The sequence below is a fragment of the Tenrec ecaudatus genome, chromosome 10 (genome assembly GCF_050624435.1).
Source record: "Tenrec ecaudatus isolate mTenEca1 chromosome 10, mTenEca1.hap1, whole genome shotgun sequence".
Classification (NCBI taxonomy): Eukaryota; Metazoa; Chordata; class Mammalia; order Afrosoricida; family Tenrecidae; genus Tenrec; species Tenrec ecaudatus.
Window position 1 is genome coordinate 76,673,555 of NC_134539.1, and position 17,663 is coordinate 76,691,217.

The 17,663-nt window shown below is 59.2% G+C and overlaps 1 protein-coding gene across 1 annotated transcript in view; it reads right to left on the reverse strand.

Moving 5' to 3' along the window:
- The window catches only part of ASS1 (argininosuccinate synthase 1), a 52,395-nt gene that overhangs the window by 22,344 nt on the left and 12,388 nt on the right, over positions 1-17,663 (reverse strand). The window contains exons 6-10 of the mRNA XM_075560631.1: positions 14,516-14,572; positions 11,525-11,599; positions 7,961-8,031; positions 7,224-7,254; positions 1,927-2,017 (exon numbers count right to left, since the gene is read on the reverse strand). Of these exons, the coding sequence (XP_075416746.1) occupies positions 1,927-2,017; positions 7,224-7,254; positions 7,961-8,031; positions 11,525-11,599; positions 14,516-14,572 (325 nt within the window). The remainder of the gene's footprint in view (positions 1-1,926; positions 2,018-7,223; positions 7,255-7,960; positions 8,032-11,524; positions 11,600-14,515; positions 14,573-17,663) is intronic.

Consider the following 17,663-nt stretch of genomic DNA (forward strand, 5'->3'; position numbering starts at 1 on the left):
CCTCTGCCTCTCCCCTCGCCTTTCCCCCCCTCCCTCTCGGTTCCCATTATGGGCTGTCGCCAGGGCCTGGGAGGGGGCCTGCCCGGGAGGGGCGGGGCATTGTTGGTGCTGCTGTGGAGAAAGCCTCTTAGCCTTTAAAATAGTTAATAATTAGATTAAAACTTCAAATAAATTAACTAGCGGATGAATGGGGAGTCGTCAGGGGAGGCTTCTTGTGTCTGTTTTTCCTCCAGACGGTCCGTAAATCATTCAAATGGATCACGTTGCTGGTCTGGCTCAGCGGAGGGCTGCTTCTGACACCCTTCTGCCCGGGGCTGTCCCAGCCGCTCTCCCGGGGCCTGGGGCACCTGCTGGGAGAGGCGAGTGCCACCCAGTCCTGCCCCCTCCGTTTTCTCAGAGACGATGCCCAAGCATGTCCGCGCCCACCAACAGGCATCAGACAGACACAGAACTGCAGTTGTCTTCGGGGTCCCTTTGGCCCCCGAGTGGTGAGAAACTCCAGGGACCGAGCAGATGGAGGGGAGCCATGAAGAGGCCCAGTGACTGGGCCAGGCCCTAGAGAGACAGATTATTTACGTGCAAACAGCAAAGCCTCTGCGTCCTGAGCCCCACGGAGCTCCAGCACGGAGGATTCATCGGAGCTTCCCGATGGACATGGACTAGGAGGAAAGGTCTGACTGAGGGTCTAGTTCTGACAATCAGTCCCCAGACACCCTATGGATCACAGGGGTTCCCGGGGATGTCGCAGGTCTGGGCAGTGCTCCATCCTGATGTGCATCATTCCCTCATGACTGCGTGGGCTGACTCGCTTGCTAACCACCAAGCTAATAAACACCTGCCAAAGACCTTCCAGCCTGGTGCCCACAAGCCCAGCCAACAGCAGGCCCACAGGCTGTCACGTGGGGAGCACCTGCTCTGAACCCCCTGCCTCTTTGGGAGCCCCTCCTGAGAGCTGCTTTTGGGGGTGATAGGCCGATCTCTTGGCCTGGCCTTGGGGATGCTCTCTGTCTCCTCTAAACTCCTCCCCAACCTCAGGCCGAGATGCACCACTCCTGCTCCAGGAAGCTGCCCTGATCTCTCTCTCTCTCTCTCTCTCTCTCTCTCTCTCTCTCTCTCTCTCTCTCTCTCTCTCTCTCTCTCTCTCTCTCGGCAGCCTCCTTGGAAAATTTTGTCCTTGAACCCTGAGTACCCCTCTGAGCTCGGGCCAGCTCCTCTTGTTACCAGACAAGCCTCCCTTCCCTGCACTTCCAGCCTCCAGGGCCACGTTTCCAACTCAGGCGCTTCCTGGTGCCTGGCTTGGGGCTGGCACCCAGGCCAGCATGGCCTCCCTGGGGATGGCCGTGAAAGGGGACCAAGATTGGGATGGCCACCCCTGCTAGGGGGAGCAGGCGTGCGGGGGAAGCTGTGACTGGGGTTGCAAGGTGGGGTGAGGCAGCAAGCCTTGGGAGCCGCCAGACCTCGAGGTGCGGGGTCAGAGTGGCCACTGGGGCTGGCTCTTTAACCTTGCCACTCTCTGGGGCCCTGTCAGTGTCAGGCTGCTGCTCACATAGACTGCATTCTCCAGCCAGGACCACTACAGGCAGCAGGCCCCCTTTTATTCCCACTTTACAGATGCCAGCACTGAGGCCCAGGGAGGTTGAGTGACCTCCTACTGTCCCTCAGTGGGCAAGTGGCTGGATGGGGACTAGAAAACACACACACACACACACACACACACACACACACACACACACACACACACAGAGCCTGGTGTTCAGGAACCAGAAAGGTGGGCTGTTGATGTTTCCTCTGGATTCCCCGTGGGTCACCCAGTCCAGGGCAGGGGAGGCGGGGAGCCTTGGGCACACTGCTTGAACTCTGGTTTTCAGGAACTTGGGAGGGGGGCACAGGGTGGGGCTGGGGAAGGAGCTAAGGGCAGAGACTTACCTTTCTTGAACTGAATCTCAAGGATGTCGGGGCTGTTGGGAGCCTTGGCTGGGTCCTGGGTCTTTGTGTAGAGACCAGGAGGTGCTTGGTTCTGGCAGAGGGCAGAAAGAGGTTTGGAGATGGGGTGGCCAGTCCATTGTCCCCATTCCAGAACCAAGGGGCTGCTGGCACGTCCCTGCGGGCTGGCAGGGCCCCCCGCCCACCACCCAAGCCCCCAGCCAGCCCTGCTTGCCGGGGGCCAGGGAAACAAAGGGCTCAAGAAATCAGACAATTTTTCCCCTCAACTTGATCTCATCTTTCTCTCCACCGCCCCCACAGCTGGAGGTAGACTAGCAGGAGAAGAACAAGTCAGGCAGGAAAAAGTGTGACTTTGGAGGGGTGAGGCGGCGTTCCTGGGCTTCCTGGGAGCCGGCCCCGCACGTCCTCGCTGGCGCGGGAATTGGGGCTTATTCTGCACTGACCGCAAAGCTAATGACTGAGCGTGACCCCAGCAGGTGCTCTGGCGAGCAGAGCCGTCCTCGGGGTCCTGGGGTTAATACTCACAGGGAGAAAAGCGAAGAGCCAAGCAGAAGCCCATTTGAAAACACATCAACCTTTATGTATATTTTTGCTGGGGCGTGTTGGGAAATGGGCCTCTTCTCCCGGCAGAAGAGAAGTGAGTGCATCTGCTGCCCCAGACTCTCCAAATCCATCCCACCCCGCGGGAGGGTCCCCCAGGGCTGTGGCTTGGACACTTGCCACTGTGGGGACCAGGGCCCGAGACCGGACAGCTCAAGTCCCTCCTGTGAGCACCGACAACCCAGCTGCCCGAGTCCACCGCTCACAGCCTGGGCACTGCAGGGCCCACACCTTCAATTTAAACCTTTACTGCCCCCCCCCATTCTTTTCTAGAAGCTGTAGCTGCAGCTGCGGGACTCAGGTTCTGCCACCATTATGTGCCCTCCCAGAGTGGTAGGGGCGTTTTTCTGCTCTAAGAAACCCCATATACAGACGGAGCGACTGAGGGCAAGGGGCAGTACCTGTCGCTGTAACTGTGAGCCTAAAGGTGAGCGCCAAGTGAGCATGAACGGTGGACACTTGTTCCCTCCCGGTCCCTGTCACATCATCACAGGGCCCCCAACAGACACAGGCTAGGTTTCAGAATGGTGGAAAATAGCACCCATGTTGGGAGTCGAGACCCCAGGCTGCGGGGCCGGGTAAGTTCCTTCTGCCCTGGGGAAAGCAACAATTGTCCTCCGCTAACTTACCCTCAGAGAGAACACAGGCAGGAAGGAGGAAGGCTCACGGGACAGACTGGGGTCGAGGGAGCTGCCAGCTTGACGCTAGGGTGACCAGCCCTCCCAGACTGCCCAGAAAGTGCCTGAGAAGTTCCCAGTGTTGGGCTGACCGGCAGCGTCCAGTCCTTTGGCTCTGCCTAGGTCCCGAGCTCCAAGGGGGCCTGTGATGGAGCGCCCAGTGCTGTGTGAGACTCGGGCCAGCATCCCCTTGGCCTGTTTCCATCTGAGCGGTGGGAACAAGAGCCCCGAGTCAAGCTCAATGATAGAGCTCTGGGAGATGAGGGGATCCTTAAGGGCCCCCGGCCCGATGCCTCTGCTGGACAGACAGACAAGCCAATCCTGAGCAGCAGCTGGTCCAGTCACACTGCACATCAGCCTCAGCGTGGGGGCCAGCCTCGGGTCTTTGGACTGCCCAGCTGGTAGTGGCCTTTCCAGCGTCTTGAGTTCTTCCCTAGCAGCTATGAGTCACTGGCGCTGTGAGGCTGTCAGGGTACAGCCAGAGAGCGGGTACTGTTAGCCGTGAGTGGGGCATCAGGCTCCCCAAGCCCCTCTGGGCTCTGCCAGGCCCCAGGGCCCACAAGAGCCAAGCTTGAGGCCACTGCCACTCTTGTGGGTGGCAGACGGCCGAACCTCTACCGCTCCCGTCCCTGCCTGCCCGAGATCGCCCCTGACCCCAAGCCTAGGCTTAACTCAAACAAGGGTCTCCAGTGGGCCTCTCCTGGATGTTCTGAGGACCCCTAGCCCTCCCACCTCCACCTGCTCAGTGCCTGCCCGTCTGTATTCAGTTTTGTGCGGGTCGCTCCCTCCTGCCAGACTTTTAATCTCTCTCGTTTTCATTTTGTGGTTGCAAAACTTGTGCCCACCCAGCAGGGGCTGCACACAGGTCAGCGAGGCTGACCACATCCTCTGAGGTATGCAGCCAGCCTCCCCCGCATGTCCTCCGAGTTCTCTCTGCCTCACTCACGGCCCCCCAAGTTCCCATCTAGCCTCGCAAGGCGCTGTTGTCAACTAGATCCCATCTAGCCTTGCAAGGCGCTGTTGTCAACTAGATCCCATCTAGCCAGCTTGTGAAGGAGCCCGCAGAGAAAGAGGGGAGGCTGTCAGCCTCGGGGAGGAGTTACAGACTTGGGGACCCTCTGCCGGCTTGCTGTGAGTGGGAACTGGCGCGGCGGCAATGGGTTTGGGTTTGCCTTTAGTTTACAAAAACAAAAACCAATATAGCTCACGGTAGACTTACAAAAAAAAAAAAACCACAAAAAATCTCGTGAAGCTTAACTATTGGTCGGTTTTAAGATAACTTAACTGAGCCGGCCCCAGAACCAAAGTTGGAGACTCTGGAAAATTCAAGTCCCCAGACTCCACAGTGGCAGTCGGAAGCTGCTGCGGCCAGGGGCGGTGGCGGGGGGTGGGGGTGTGAGGGGGGGAGGTGGGGGTAACACCCCTGGCAGGCACCTGACGGCGCCGATTAAATAACTAACTAGAAATAAAACAACTTTTGCTTTGCATTCTGAGGTGGCGCGGGCCCGCTTGCCTTTTTACTCTCCCTCCGAAAAAGCCCAGTTCAAATGACAAATAGTTCGTTGCTGAGTATCAATGCCATCTATTTATCCGTCGCAGCGGGAGGACTCACTTCCAATGTCATCTTTGGTTGAAGGGGGGTGCGGAGGGGGAGGGAAGAGAGTGAAGAAATAGAGAGAGAGAGAGAGAGTTGAGGGTGAGGGGAGAGGGCGAAAGAAAGCATGAAGCAGGGCCCGAGAAGAAGAGATTGGGAGCAAATGGCCCGTGAACTAAACCATGATGTAGAGGCATGATCGATGCTACAAATGGTATATGCATCCATCAGCTAGGGAGGGCCGGCGACTGAATGAACTCTTTCACTGTGGGCCCTATGAAGTTAAAGCAAGTAAATTTCTATCTTTCTTCGCATTAGCTGCCTCATTGCCCTTCAATCAGCCCTCATGGAGGCAGAAAATGGCCCAGCCATCTGCCTGCAAACCCTCCCTTCCGCAGGTCTCAGGGCCTTTTTTTTGGAGCGGGGGAGGGGGCCCTGCTTCCCTTAGGATGGTCTCCCTGAGCCCCTCCCCAGGGGGCCGGGGCTGCTCAAGCGGGTGGAGCAAGAGGTGCCCCGGGGGGTGGGGGTGGGTGCCTGGACACACAAGTCGGCTGTCAAAGAACTCAGGCTCTCGGGGGGCCAGGCATGGGCCTGGGTATTCTGTGGGTACTCCTCGAGCTGCAGGGGCCCCCCATGGCTAGACCAGCAGGAAGCTGGCACAGACCCCCTACCTTGCAGACTGGACTCAGGGTGTCTCTTAGTAGGGAAGAGTCTTCCCCCCTGCCCATACCCACCCAGCATAGCCTTACCCCGTGGCCCGGGCCTGGCTTGCTCCGCACCAGGGATCAGTGGTGTGCTCTCCTGGCTGGCGGTGCGGTGGCTCTGGTTTTTGTGAATGGGGCAGTGGACGGCAGGTCGAGTGGCTTGCCCAGCCGTAAGAATCAGAGCAGCGACCCAGGCCCAAGCCGCCTGTCTCTGGGGCCTGAGTATCAATCCCCAGTCCTCCTGCCTTTCAGCCTCGAGTCCGGTTTGGGTGGCAGAGCTCGGAAAGACAAGCTCTCACATGTGATTATCCTTCGGAGACAGGCAGCCCGGGAGGGGAAGGACCTTATCAGGAAGGTCTCTTGAAGCCACAGTCCCCAGTACTGCCTGGGGGGTGACTCAGGCCTGGCCTCGGCTTTGCTCCCCAGTCCTGAGGTGGCCTGTTCTCAGGGTGAGGATGGGGGCTGCAGCTGCCGGGAGAGGGGTCGGATATGCAGCTTTCCAGAAGGTTTGGGGGCCAGGAGGACGCCGTGCCCGGCTGTGCCGATCAAGGCCCCGGCCCCCTGGGTGCTGACTGACTGGATAATTAGGGGTGGCCAGCCTGAGTGTCGTGGGGTCAGCAGAGCATGAACTGGAAAAATGTGTGGCCAGCAGGCAGCAGCCGTGTGGGGCCCATCAGCCCCCAGGGGGCCAGGGTACAGGGCTCTCCTGAGTGACACGTTTGGGCAAAGCCAGTGAGCGGGCAGCGGGGAAAGGGCCAGGCGGCTTCTGGGGTTATGGGCAGCTAGGGAACCACAAGAGGAGAAGGGGCACTCCTGTGATGGGGTGACCCGGGCACCACCCCACTTCTTCACTGAACAGCTGGCCCACTGGGCCATGGCTCCCGGGCCCCTGTGCGTCACCCCTAAACGAGAATGCTCACACAGCCAGAGAAGGGCTCTCACTGTCCTCCCTCCCCAAACCACCAGCCGGTCCAGCTGCCAACCCCTTTCCCCAGCACACTGCTGCCCTAACATCAGCCAATAGCCGGGCCCCCTAGCCCCCCATCTGAGCTGTGGGGCTGCGCCAGGGAACATGCCCACAGGGACAAAGAGATCTCTCTCTTCCCATGATAGACTTCACCCTGCCTCCCCCACCTCACCTCCCATGGTGGACAGGGGGTGATACAATGAGAAGCAACCCCCGCTGCCCCAGGAGAGAAACCCTAAACTTGCAGCCGGCCCTGGCTGGGCCAACATGGGAGGCGAGGGACCAGCCGTGGCTCAGGGCTGGCTGCCTCGGGCGCAGGGCAGACGCCCAGACAAATGGGTCCTGAGACGCTAATCGGTGCCACCCCCACCCCCAGCCATGATAATCAAGGCAGCAGCAAGAGCTGGTGGGCACAGGCTGGGCGCCTCCCACAAGTGTCTCATCTGCCTAATTGCTTCTTTATCGCCTCACAGTGACTGGTTCTCCCTCCATGCTGCCCTGAACTATCCCCTCCCCTATTCACCCCGACAACCAGGACGAGGGCAATTAGAGACCTCGAAGGGGTGGAGTGGGGCTGTGGGGAGGGCAGGCAAAAGGGGGGTCGGGTGGGGAACACAGGCCCGGGTCCCACACCCTTCCCCCGTGAAATTTCAAATTAGGCTATTTATGCCTCAGAGACGTCTTGTCACCGGGCAGGGCTCCCCGTGAAGCCACCAATGAGGAGGGCAGGGGCTTACCTTGGGGTTCTCCAGGATCCCGGCTTCATAGCTGTGAGGGAAGAGGGGGAGAACAACGGGGCGTCAGTAGGGAGGGACATCCGATGCTCCCCTGTGGCCCCCAGTTGTGCTGCCCTTTTCTCTCTGCTAGCCTGAGAGCTGGAGCCCTGCTGGGGGTAGTGGGGCCCCCCCTGGTTGGCTGTGGGAGCGCAAGGTGGCTGGCGCCCAGTGCAAGGGTTCTGCCCCCACGGGCTCTCTATTCAAGGCACCGGCGCGGATGCCAAGGGGCTGCAAGGGGCAAGCTCTGCAGTAAGAAGCTGGGACTACTCCCATAAACAGCTGCAGCCTCGGGACCCCCAAGGCGCGGGCAGTGCCAACCTGTTCTAGAGGGGTGCTAGGAGTCAGCAGGGGCTCACTCGAGGGCAGAGAGTGGGGGCTGCGAGGCTCTTCCCGAGTCCTGGCAGCCCCTCTGCATCCTCAAGGTGACCACCGCAACGTCACTTCCTCAGGGAAGCCCCCTGGGATGTCCCTGATAGGGCCAGCTCCCTACTATCGTCCTCCTGGCACACAGGGGGCTGCAATCACAGCCCTGGCTGAGGGGAGGAGGGCTGCATGGCAGGCCCCTGTCTGCCTGCCCTGAGGTTCCATAGGGGCCCCTTGGAGCCAGCTCAGCGATCAGGGGGGCACTCACCAAGGCTGGCCACGCCGAGCAGGCAGAGGATGGACAGAAAGGTGGACACGTGGGTGGGCCCCCTTACCTGATGTGCATGAGGTTCTCATCCATGCTCCACGGGCTCTTGGGGGTAACCGGGATGGGGATTCCGTGTTGCTGCAGGTAAGATTTAACACAGGGCAGGCCTGAGACCGCTTGGAGGGGACTTGAGGGTGGAAAGCAGTCCCCAAACGCTGGCCCCCTCCGGTGTCCCTGAGCCCCCCTCCTGCATTCCCCAGGGCTGCCTGTGGAGGGAGGGAGGGCCTCATTGTTGGATCCTTTGGCAGAAACAGCAAGACCCAGTGTGTGAGATGTTGTGGGTGTGGGGTGGATGGCTGGTCTCAACTTTTCCTTCCAGAAGATTCTATGAGTCTGCCCTTCTCAGCTCAGCCGGTCCGCACCATGACCCTGTGACCCTGTGGGGCTGGGATGGGCCACATACCAGTGAAGCCAGCATGGGAAGCAAAGCACCCGGCCTGGGACACACGGGGTGGTTTGGACGCCCCAGGGCAAGGACGAGTGCCAGGAGAGCTTCCAGCTTGTGCACGTCTGGGCCGCTCTTCAAGACGCTACAAAGACGACAGGCCCCTAGAGGAGCAGACACGCACTCGCGCACGCACACCTTCCTCACGCATGGCTCCGATTCTGTTTTGCCTCCCTGGGCCCTAAAGCACGTTGAAGACCCACCTCTCTTAGCCTTTTTGCAAGGAAAGATGAGGCTGGTTGCCTTAGAGACCAGGCCCAGCCTCACAAACACCTGATGGAAATCAAGCATGGCAGTTTCCTTCGGGACCGGGGCCTGACAGAACTCACTGGGCTGGGCTCCCCTCTCCTTCCTCTCCTCCCCTCTCCCGAGGGTGTGAAAACCAGCTGCCATGAGTCAAGTCTGAGTCAGGAGGCCCCCGTTTGTGCAGACCTGCGCTCTGTAAGGTTTTCACGCCTGTGATCTTTCAGAAACTGACCGCCAGGTTTTTCTTCTGAGGCACCTCTGGGTGGATTCCAACTGAGAACCCTTGGGCTGATAGGCTTGGCCATTTGCACCACCCAGGGACTCCTCGATGAGCCAACAAGTAGTTAACTGGCCCAGATGGGGACCTGTGAGCTAAGTCCCTTTCAGCCCCAGGACCAGGAGCTCAGCCTGCCCGCTGCCAAGACCAAGACCCGCTGCCTCAGCCTGGCCACCGCGCTCCTCCACACCCCCAAGCTCCTCCAGAAGTTACGGTGGGTCTCTTTCACATTTCAAAACAAATCAAACTAACCCCCCCTCTGCCTCTCCACCCCCTTCTTAAGCTTTAGCAGCAGATTCACTGCAAAGGGAACACACAATTCCCCTGTGTTTGTGCTTTTTCTCCAAATGACACACGTAGATGAGAAGGCCGCACTCCAGAAGCTGCTCCACACTGGGGCCTCTTGTGGGGACATGAGGTGGCCCTGGGTCACCCTCGCCCTGCTCTCTGCAGGCACAGTTTGCCAGGTGTGCGGACACGGGTGCTTTGCAAAGCGGGGTCAATGTCACATACGTGTGCTCACTGCTGGGAGGCCGGGGGATGGGGCTAATCCAGCATCGTCTGGGTTCCCTGAGGCTCTGGGTTTTTTGGGTTTGTGTGTGTGTAAACACCCTTGCTCTGTCTCTTTTCCAAAGGAAAAAGACAAGCAGGAGCAAGATAAGCAGACAGGGTAGGAGAGAGGTCATGGGCAGCACTGGAAGCCCTTCCCCATCAGGGTCAACCACAGTGATGTCCCAGGACTCAAGAGGGTTTTTTCTCCCAGCCCCTCTCGGCCCTCCCTGCAAAGCTTCTTTGTGATGAGACAGAAAAGACCATCTTCAGGGTGACTCTAGTCTGCCTGACAGCTGCTGCTGGGCCCTGTAGCCTTGTTTGTGGCTGTGCGTTGTTTTTAAAGTAACTGGTGACCCTGGCAAAGACGGATGTGTGTGGGTGTCTGTTTATCCTGTGGTCCGTAGATCTGTGGGGGGAATGGAAAATCCAGCCTACTTATGTTTTTCATGAGTTCCACCAAGGACCCTTGGCGGTGCAGTGGGTCTGAGTTGGGTTGCGAACTGCAAGGTCAGCAGTTCGAACCCACCAGTGTGGCCCTCAGGAGAAAGACGGGGCTTCCCGTTTCCATACCGTTAGTCTCAGAAACTCAAAGTAGGGCAGTTCTACCCTGTCCTGCAGGTTGCTACGGCAGCGGGTTTGTTTTCTCTTGGCTTGGTGGCACCTCTTGGTCATGGTTGCGCACAGGTCGTGGCAGCAGAGGTTTTAAAAGTTCCGTTGACTTTTTTGGCTCCCTGGGCTCAGATCCTGGCTGGTTCTGAATCGAAACCAAGTCTCACACAGCTGCTCAGGGATGCAGGTCATTTGCTGGGTGCTAAGCACAGCCTCTGTTCTAGAAGGTGCGCACATCCCCCAGAGCTCAGAGCCAGAGGGAGAGGGAGTCAGAGATAGCCTCTCTGACAAACTTGCCCGATCAAAAGGTTTCCAAAAGATTATTCAGAATAGAAGCTAAGTGCCTTTTCCCCAAATCGGGGAGCCAACACCCCTGAAATGCATCCTCACAGGGAAAAGGCAGGAGTCACTTTTGTTTTGGGCTGGGGTGGGGGGTTGAGGGAGCGCTTCATGGTCGGTGATCAGAGCAGCCTATTGGACAAGCGTGCCTCTCTTTAACCATGACTCAGGGTCCGGGCATGCAGATGGGGCAGGGGCTCCAACTCTTTATCCTGCTTCTTAGTCTGTGTCTTCAAAGAGACAAGGAGCCGGGAGGGGAGCGAACACACGCCACCTTGCCAATCTCCACTCCCTTAATAGCTCTGCTATTTGACAATTTGTTTGGCAACATATGGGCTTGCTCTTGTAAATTCCCCTCTTCATAATAAAACAGCAGATGGCGGAGAAGATCTTTCCTCCCTGCTCTCCCGGGCTTAATGGGATGCTGGCGGCAGGGGCAGGGCCGCGTCCCCGCCGCGTCCCCTACCACGCGGCACCTTGGCTGTAGCAAGAGCTCACAGCCGGCCCTGGTGACTGCTATTTAAAAACCCGAGCAATTTTCTGGTGTGTGCACCGCCGTGCGTTTCCCTGGCTGATTGATTGAGGCTGTTTGTCAAGAGCTGCCACGGAGCCTCTCCAAAGAAAGCCACCCCGGAGCGCGGCTAAGGATCTTGATGCAAAACTTCTAATATGTTTTATTGCAACTTGTACTTCACCATGGCTGCCGTGACAAAGATCTTTGTCTTCCGCTGCCCTGAGAGCGTGCCTACCTGTTCCCGAGAGCGTGCCCGGGACACTTAGCCGCCAAGGGATTGGAGGGCCACTCACAGCACCCCCTCCTACCCTCACCCCAGCGGAGGACCACGAGGGAGGGTGAGCCCAGCACCCTCTGGTACTCCCTAAGGGATGCCCAGTCCGGGGTGGAGGAAGGACCGCACTGAGACCCATGTCTCTGGGAGCCTTGAACTGGGGACAGAGGGGTGCCACGGGGGTGGTGGTGGGGACAGGAATTCAACCTGCCATCAGACGGGCATATGTCCTGGGTTTCTTGCCATGGTCAGACAGACCCTGAGCCCCTGGGAGGCGCCGAGGTTGGGGGTGGGGGGCAGTGGGCTCAGCGGTACCTTGGCGTACTCCATCAGGTCGTTGCGGCCCTTGAAGCGGTTGTAGAACTCCGGCATCCTCCAGGGGGCAATGACCTGGGCAGGAGGCAAGGGGTCAGCATGAGAGGCCCGGCTGCTGGCTTCTCTGCCTCCCCTGGCGCAGCACTAAGGCACCCTGGAGCCCCTGAGGGTCACCTGCTGTCTCCTGGGGGATGCTGCTGGTGGGGGGGGCCCGGCCCTACAGAGGAGGGGCCAGTTCATCATGGTGAGGGAGGCCTGTGGAGAGGCCTCCGCTCCATGGTTGAATGGCAGTGTGTCCCCCAGTGAGTCTCTGCTCCCCGGGGGCTCAGTCGCCTCAAATGAGACGTGAGGGTTTGAACTGGACAGGCCGCAAAGTGCGTCCCCACACCCTTGGGTGGCAGGCTAGGGCTCCTCCACTGCTGGCAGCTAAGGAAGGGTCCAGAAGCTGGGCCTTCTTTCTGGGTGATGGGGCCAAGACACCACATAAGTCCCCCTCACTTCTCTTCTTGTTCCCTTCTTTTCTGCACCCCACAGCTGCTCTGCGTGGCGGGGGGAAGGCAGCTAGCAGGGGAGTCCAATCCCTGAGAGGGCCAACCTCATTCCTCCTTATAGGCCTCGCTGGCCTCCGGTGGGCAGGGACAACTGCCCGCACCCACGAAGCTCAACCAGCCCCGTCCTCTGCCGGCAATGACTTGAGACAGGTGGGGGTGTCATTTAAACAGAGTAGCTGGTTTGATTTCTGGGGTGTCGAGCTGGCCTGGGCACTGGTTGTGGGAGCCAGTTGGTACGAAGACAGGCCCGTTACTGTGCTCCAACCACCCCAGGCTGAGCGTGGACGGTGCCTGGACCGGGCCCCAGGCTGGGGACGGTCACCAGCCCCTGAGGTCGACCTCGTCAGACAAAGGTCTAGAAATTGGACACCCTGGCCCCCCAAGCTGCTGTGGGAACTCGGGGGAAGGGCCCTTAATGCCCGCCTGCAGCAAGTGGACAAGCAGCTCTGTCAGGGGCTTCCCAGCAGCCTGGTGTTTGGGGTCAAAATAGCCTATTAGAGCTCATTAGGGCTCACCTCCCAGGCCACTCCCCACCCCCAACAGCTGCTGGCTGGTTAAAGGGGCAGAGAAAGACGAGTCATTTAAAAGAAATTAAGAAAAAAAAAACCTAAACTCTTAGAGCCCTTGGGGTGCTTGGGAGGGAGGATGGATGGAGGAGGGAGGTGTCCTGAGCTTCCACCCAAAGTCGCCTGCCCTGCCTCGTGGCAGCCCACTCCTGCCTCGTGGCAGCCCACTCTCCGGCCCCCGCATCCAACATGGCAGCCACATGCCCGCGGCCACTGAGCCCTGACTGAGCTGTGCTGTGCGTCCAACACAGCCTGGATTCTGAGGCCATGTGCAGAAGGGGTGGGGCCTGCCTCGTTGACGTTGGTTACATACGGAATGCTATTTTGGATATATTGGGCTAAATATAAGGATATCATTAGCATGAATGATGGCTCTTTCTTTGCATAGATCCAGGCTTTTAGGTGGTAGTAGCCAAGGACCCACGGGGCTCACATTTGCAGTCTGCACTCTGCTCCTATTGCTCAGTGCTGCTCTGCCTCGCTGCCTATACCCCCGGAGCCTGGCCTGAGGCACCCAGTGATTACTGACTAGGCGACTGGCTGCATGGGGAGGGGTGTGGGTGGGTGGAGAAGTGGATGAGTGGTATGGTCAGCTGGCTGACAGAGGGGTTGGGGAGGTGGATGGATGGATGGATGGATGGATGGACGGATGGACGGACGGACAGATGGGTGAGTGGGTAGATAGGTAGGTGGGTGGTTAAGTGGACAGGCTGTGGGAGGTGGATAATGTGAGAGTATATGGCTGGCTGGATAAATGAGTAGGTAGGTGGATGGCTGGATGACTGAGTGAATGGCTAGGTAGGTAGAAGGATAGATGAATAGATGGATGGATGGGTGGATGGATGGGTGAATGGGTGGATAGAGGGGTGAATAGGTGGGTAGACAGGTGGATGGATGGGTGAATGGGTAGATGGATGGGTGAATGGGTGGATGGATAGGTAGATGGAAGGGTGGATGGATGGATGGGTGAATGGGTTGATGGATGGGTGAATGGGTGGATAGATGGGTGAATAGGTGGGTAGATAGGTGGATGGGTGGGTGAGTGGGTGGATGGATGGATAGGTGGATGGGTGGGTGAGTGGGTGGATGGATAGGTGGATGGATGGGTGAGTGGGTGGATAGATAGATGGAAAGGTGGGTGGATAGGTGAATGTATGTATGTATGTATAGGGAGATGGAGAGGGCTTTCTACTGTAAAGAGTTACAGTTTAGAAAATCCACAGGGATAGTTCTACTCTGTCCTCTAGGGTCGGTCGCTAGGAGTTGGCATCAACTCAATGGTAGTGAGCTTTTGTTTTTCATGTAGGTATAGATGGCAGCTCAAAGGTAGGACAGCAGGGACAGTCCCCACCTGGGCTCTCACTCCTGGAGGGCATGCTGTGGTGAGAGATCCTGGTGACTGTCACCCAGGAAGGCTCCAGGGTTGGGGGAAGGGCAGAGGCATCCAGAGAGGAGCTGGAGCATTGCAGCTCAGAGTGGAGGTGGGGTCATGACTTCTGACGGACTGCGTCCCCGCACCCTGCTGGTCTACACCCAGAAGTCCAGATCGGGGAAGTTAAGGACATTGCTGCCCTTTACTTCAGTGCCCAGAGACCCCCAGATGCCCGAACAGCCACCTCTGGATGAGCACAAGGCTGTGGGGAGACGCTGTTGTTGGCAGCAGACATGAGTAAATGAGCCCCCCTGGGAACGGCCCTTCCAGACACTCTTGAATCCAGTCTCCCATTGCGCCATGGGAAAGATGCACACCACTCACCCTGGGAGAAGAGTCAGGTGTGCGCTGCCCCTCCTGTGGGGTCTCCTAGAGCCTCTGCAGCCTCCCTGAGGTCTCAGACCCCAGCACCCACGCCCGAAGGAGAAGGGAAATCTCTTACCTTAATCTGGGGGGCCAGTGAGTAGCAGGTGAGCTCAAACCGGACCTGGTCATTCCCCTGAAACAGGACAGGCTGTCAGGGCCCACAGAACAGGTGGGGTGTACACACCGTTGACAGCAACCCCCACAGCGGACTGCTCAGGCTGGCGAGCCAATGCAGCTGCACCTCCCACTCACTCTCACACTGCTGGAGTGTGGGGGGGGGTTCACTCTCAGCACGTGTCACAGAGCGGCTTTCCTGGAGAGGCTGACTAACGAGGTCACAGCCCACAGGGGCTGCCAGGACTCGAACCCAGGGCTCCCTGTGTCTCGAGCCATGCCACGCATGCAGCACAGCCCACCTCTGCCCAGCATGTGTGCTGAGCGGTGCATGAGTGGGCACGTGTGGGTTTGTGGCATGTGTGGGTGTGTGGCAAGGTGGACAGGTGGGCTTGTGTGGCTATGTATGGGGGTGTAGGATGGGCTGTGCATGGGGCTTAGGAATGCCGTAAGTGTGCACATCTGGGAGCATGCTGGGGTGTGTCCATGCCTAAATACCAGGCCGAGGCTAGCACGTGTGTCTGTAGGGGGTGCGCGCCTGGGGATCTGTGGAGCCTGTGTCTTGGTGGACGTGCCCAGGCATGCATGTGGGAGAGTGCAGCGGTGTGCACATACCTATCCCTCCACCGGGGCAGAGGCCTCTTCAGGGCACACACGGCAGTCCAGGCACGTGCCCTGGGCGCCACTTGAGGGGGGGATCCGTGAGTTGTTTCTTCTTTCTGTTCACCCCAGGCGGCCTGCAAAGCCCGCTGGGAGATCACTCAGCAATTGGAGCTAATTGCCAGAGGCCTCATTTTCTGTGGCTCTACCTCTGACTCGAGGCTGGGGGTCTGGGCACTGCCAGCCCCCAGGTGTCAGGAGTCCCGAGGAACCCAGATCTGCCCCTTCTCTGGGCAGCCCTTGCCCCTCAGCACCCACTTGCCAGGCCTGGCCACACCTCTGCCAGTCTGAAGAAGACCTGACTGCTTCTCCCTGGGAGACCCTCGGGGTGATTCTGTCATGCAGGGAGTGGTGGGGGACTGGGAGGCCGTGGGTGGCTGCTTCTCTGAGCCTCAGCTTCCTTGGGTACAAAGGCTGGTTGAGGGGCCCTTTGTTTGCCAGCTCCTCCCTTCTCAGACATGGAAACTGAGGTCCAGAGAAAGAGAGCAACCTGCCCACGGGCACAGAGCTGATCAGATGTCCGGGGCCGCTCTGCGCCCCCATAAGCCACCCTGCCTCTCTGAGCCTGCGCTGGCTGTAATGGGAGACCAAGTCCTGCACCCCACTGAGATGTGAATATGGTCTAAGGCATCTGCGGGAGCACACTGCCTATGCTGGGGACCTGGAGGAGGGAAAGGAGGGCCAGAGGGCGCCCCCAGCAGCACCAGCCGGCCTGCTATGTTGCCAGCGCGAAAATGGCAGCCAGCATCCTGCCTGCTCCCCACGCACTGGGCGCCGGAGGGAGACTTCCAGCGCTGCGGAAATAACAGAGGGACCTTCAGCCTACTGTGAAAACTGCATGGGCGCAGCCGGGCAGCGGTGGGAATAATATGTTATTTTCCAGAGTCTTGTCAGGCGACTAGGAAATACCAGTTCCAGCCTCTCTCACCAGAGCTGGAGCCGCAGACAGGCCCAGGCTGCTCCAGCCCTTGCCGTGGGCCCGCAGCATGAGTGTGGCCCGGGACCAGCGGACAGTCAACCCTGCCGGGTGCTCCGAGGGCCAAGGTCACCTACCTCCAACAGCAGGGCGTCCTCAGAGGCCACCCTGGGGTCAGTGGCCTGAGCTCTGAGAGTCACGACCCACCGATGGCCCCTGAGGGTGCTTCCATCATCCTCCCCATCTCAGGGATGGGGACACTGAGGCACGAGCCAGTGATGCTTGACCCCTGGCCGGCAGTTCCTGCTACAGCGGCTGCGGTCCGAAAAAGCAGACGTGCGCTGGCTTGGTAGAGCTCATGGTCAAAGATGGCAACTCCGCTATTTCTCGTTAAAGCCTTTCCCACCCCTCCCCCAGGGCTTCATGTTTCCCACACACAAAAGCGCCTTGTGCCTCCTCAAGCCCGTCCTGGGGACACCCATCTGTTCGGGACTCGGAGACCCTCCCAGATGCCAAACAGACAGACCCCTTTGGTTCAGACTCTGCCCTACAGCCAGGAGGGAAGGGTCCTGGCCCGTCCTTCCCACCCCTAGTGCCGAGAGGGGTGGTGTAGTGCACCGCCACCCACATGAGTGTCCACATGCTGACACATGTACAGATGCATGTAAATGTGGCACGGCACCCACCGGGAACAGAGGGGCTGCCGGTGGGGGTGGGGTGGTGGCGGGGTCCCCATCTGCTCCGGGGATAGCCATACGGATGGTGCCATTTACAAAGCTCACCCCGCCGGGGCCTTGGGCTCATATTTCTGGGTCTGTTTTCCAAATCTGGGGAGCAGGCAGGAGGCCTGGATGAACCACGCAGTGTCCGGCCCTTTCTGTGAAGAGGGTCAGGGGGTCACAGCACAGTGAGGGGTGCTCTGTGTACTATGTGCTGCCTGCGTTTGGGGCACTTGGGCAAGAGGCCTCTCGGGCTTGTCGCCCTGCGAACTGGAAAGCCCTTTCCTGACGGCGCACTAATCACTAGCGCCCTCTCTCTTCCTGAATGTCTCCCAGAGCCCCTAATGCCCAAGGGCCTCCGCCAGGCTGTCTCCCTCAGGGACTCCTAATGGAGCGTATGTCTGTGGCTGGCACCAGGACCCTGGGGGTGGGGCTGGCTGCCTCCACCACCTGGCTCAGGGGCCAATCTGAGGGCTGGCATTGTCTCAGAGGCTTTGCTGCCGGGGGTGGGGGTGGGGGAGCACCCCAACTTCTTGCACCCTAGTGCCTGGGGTGGCTCTCCCCATCACTCACTGTGTCCCTTGCAGACACTTCTGCAGGGCCAGCCATGCAGACAATCACCCCAAGTAAAAGCCGGGACCAGGGCAGAACTGGGCTCCCCAGCCACTGTGGCCTTCCCACCACTGGTCTCTCAGGCCCCCAAGCTGATGTGTCTTAGTTTGATGGTCCCACTGCTAGAGTATGCCCTGCAAGGACAGGCCCCAAGCAGCTGCAGGAGGCCTCCAAGAGTGGGGTGGTAGCCACCTCCAGCCTCT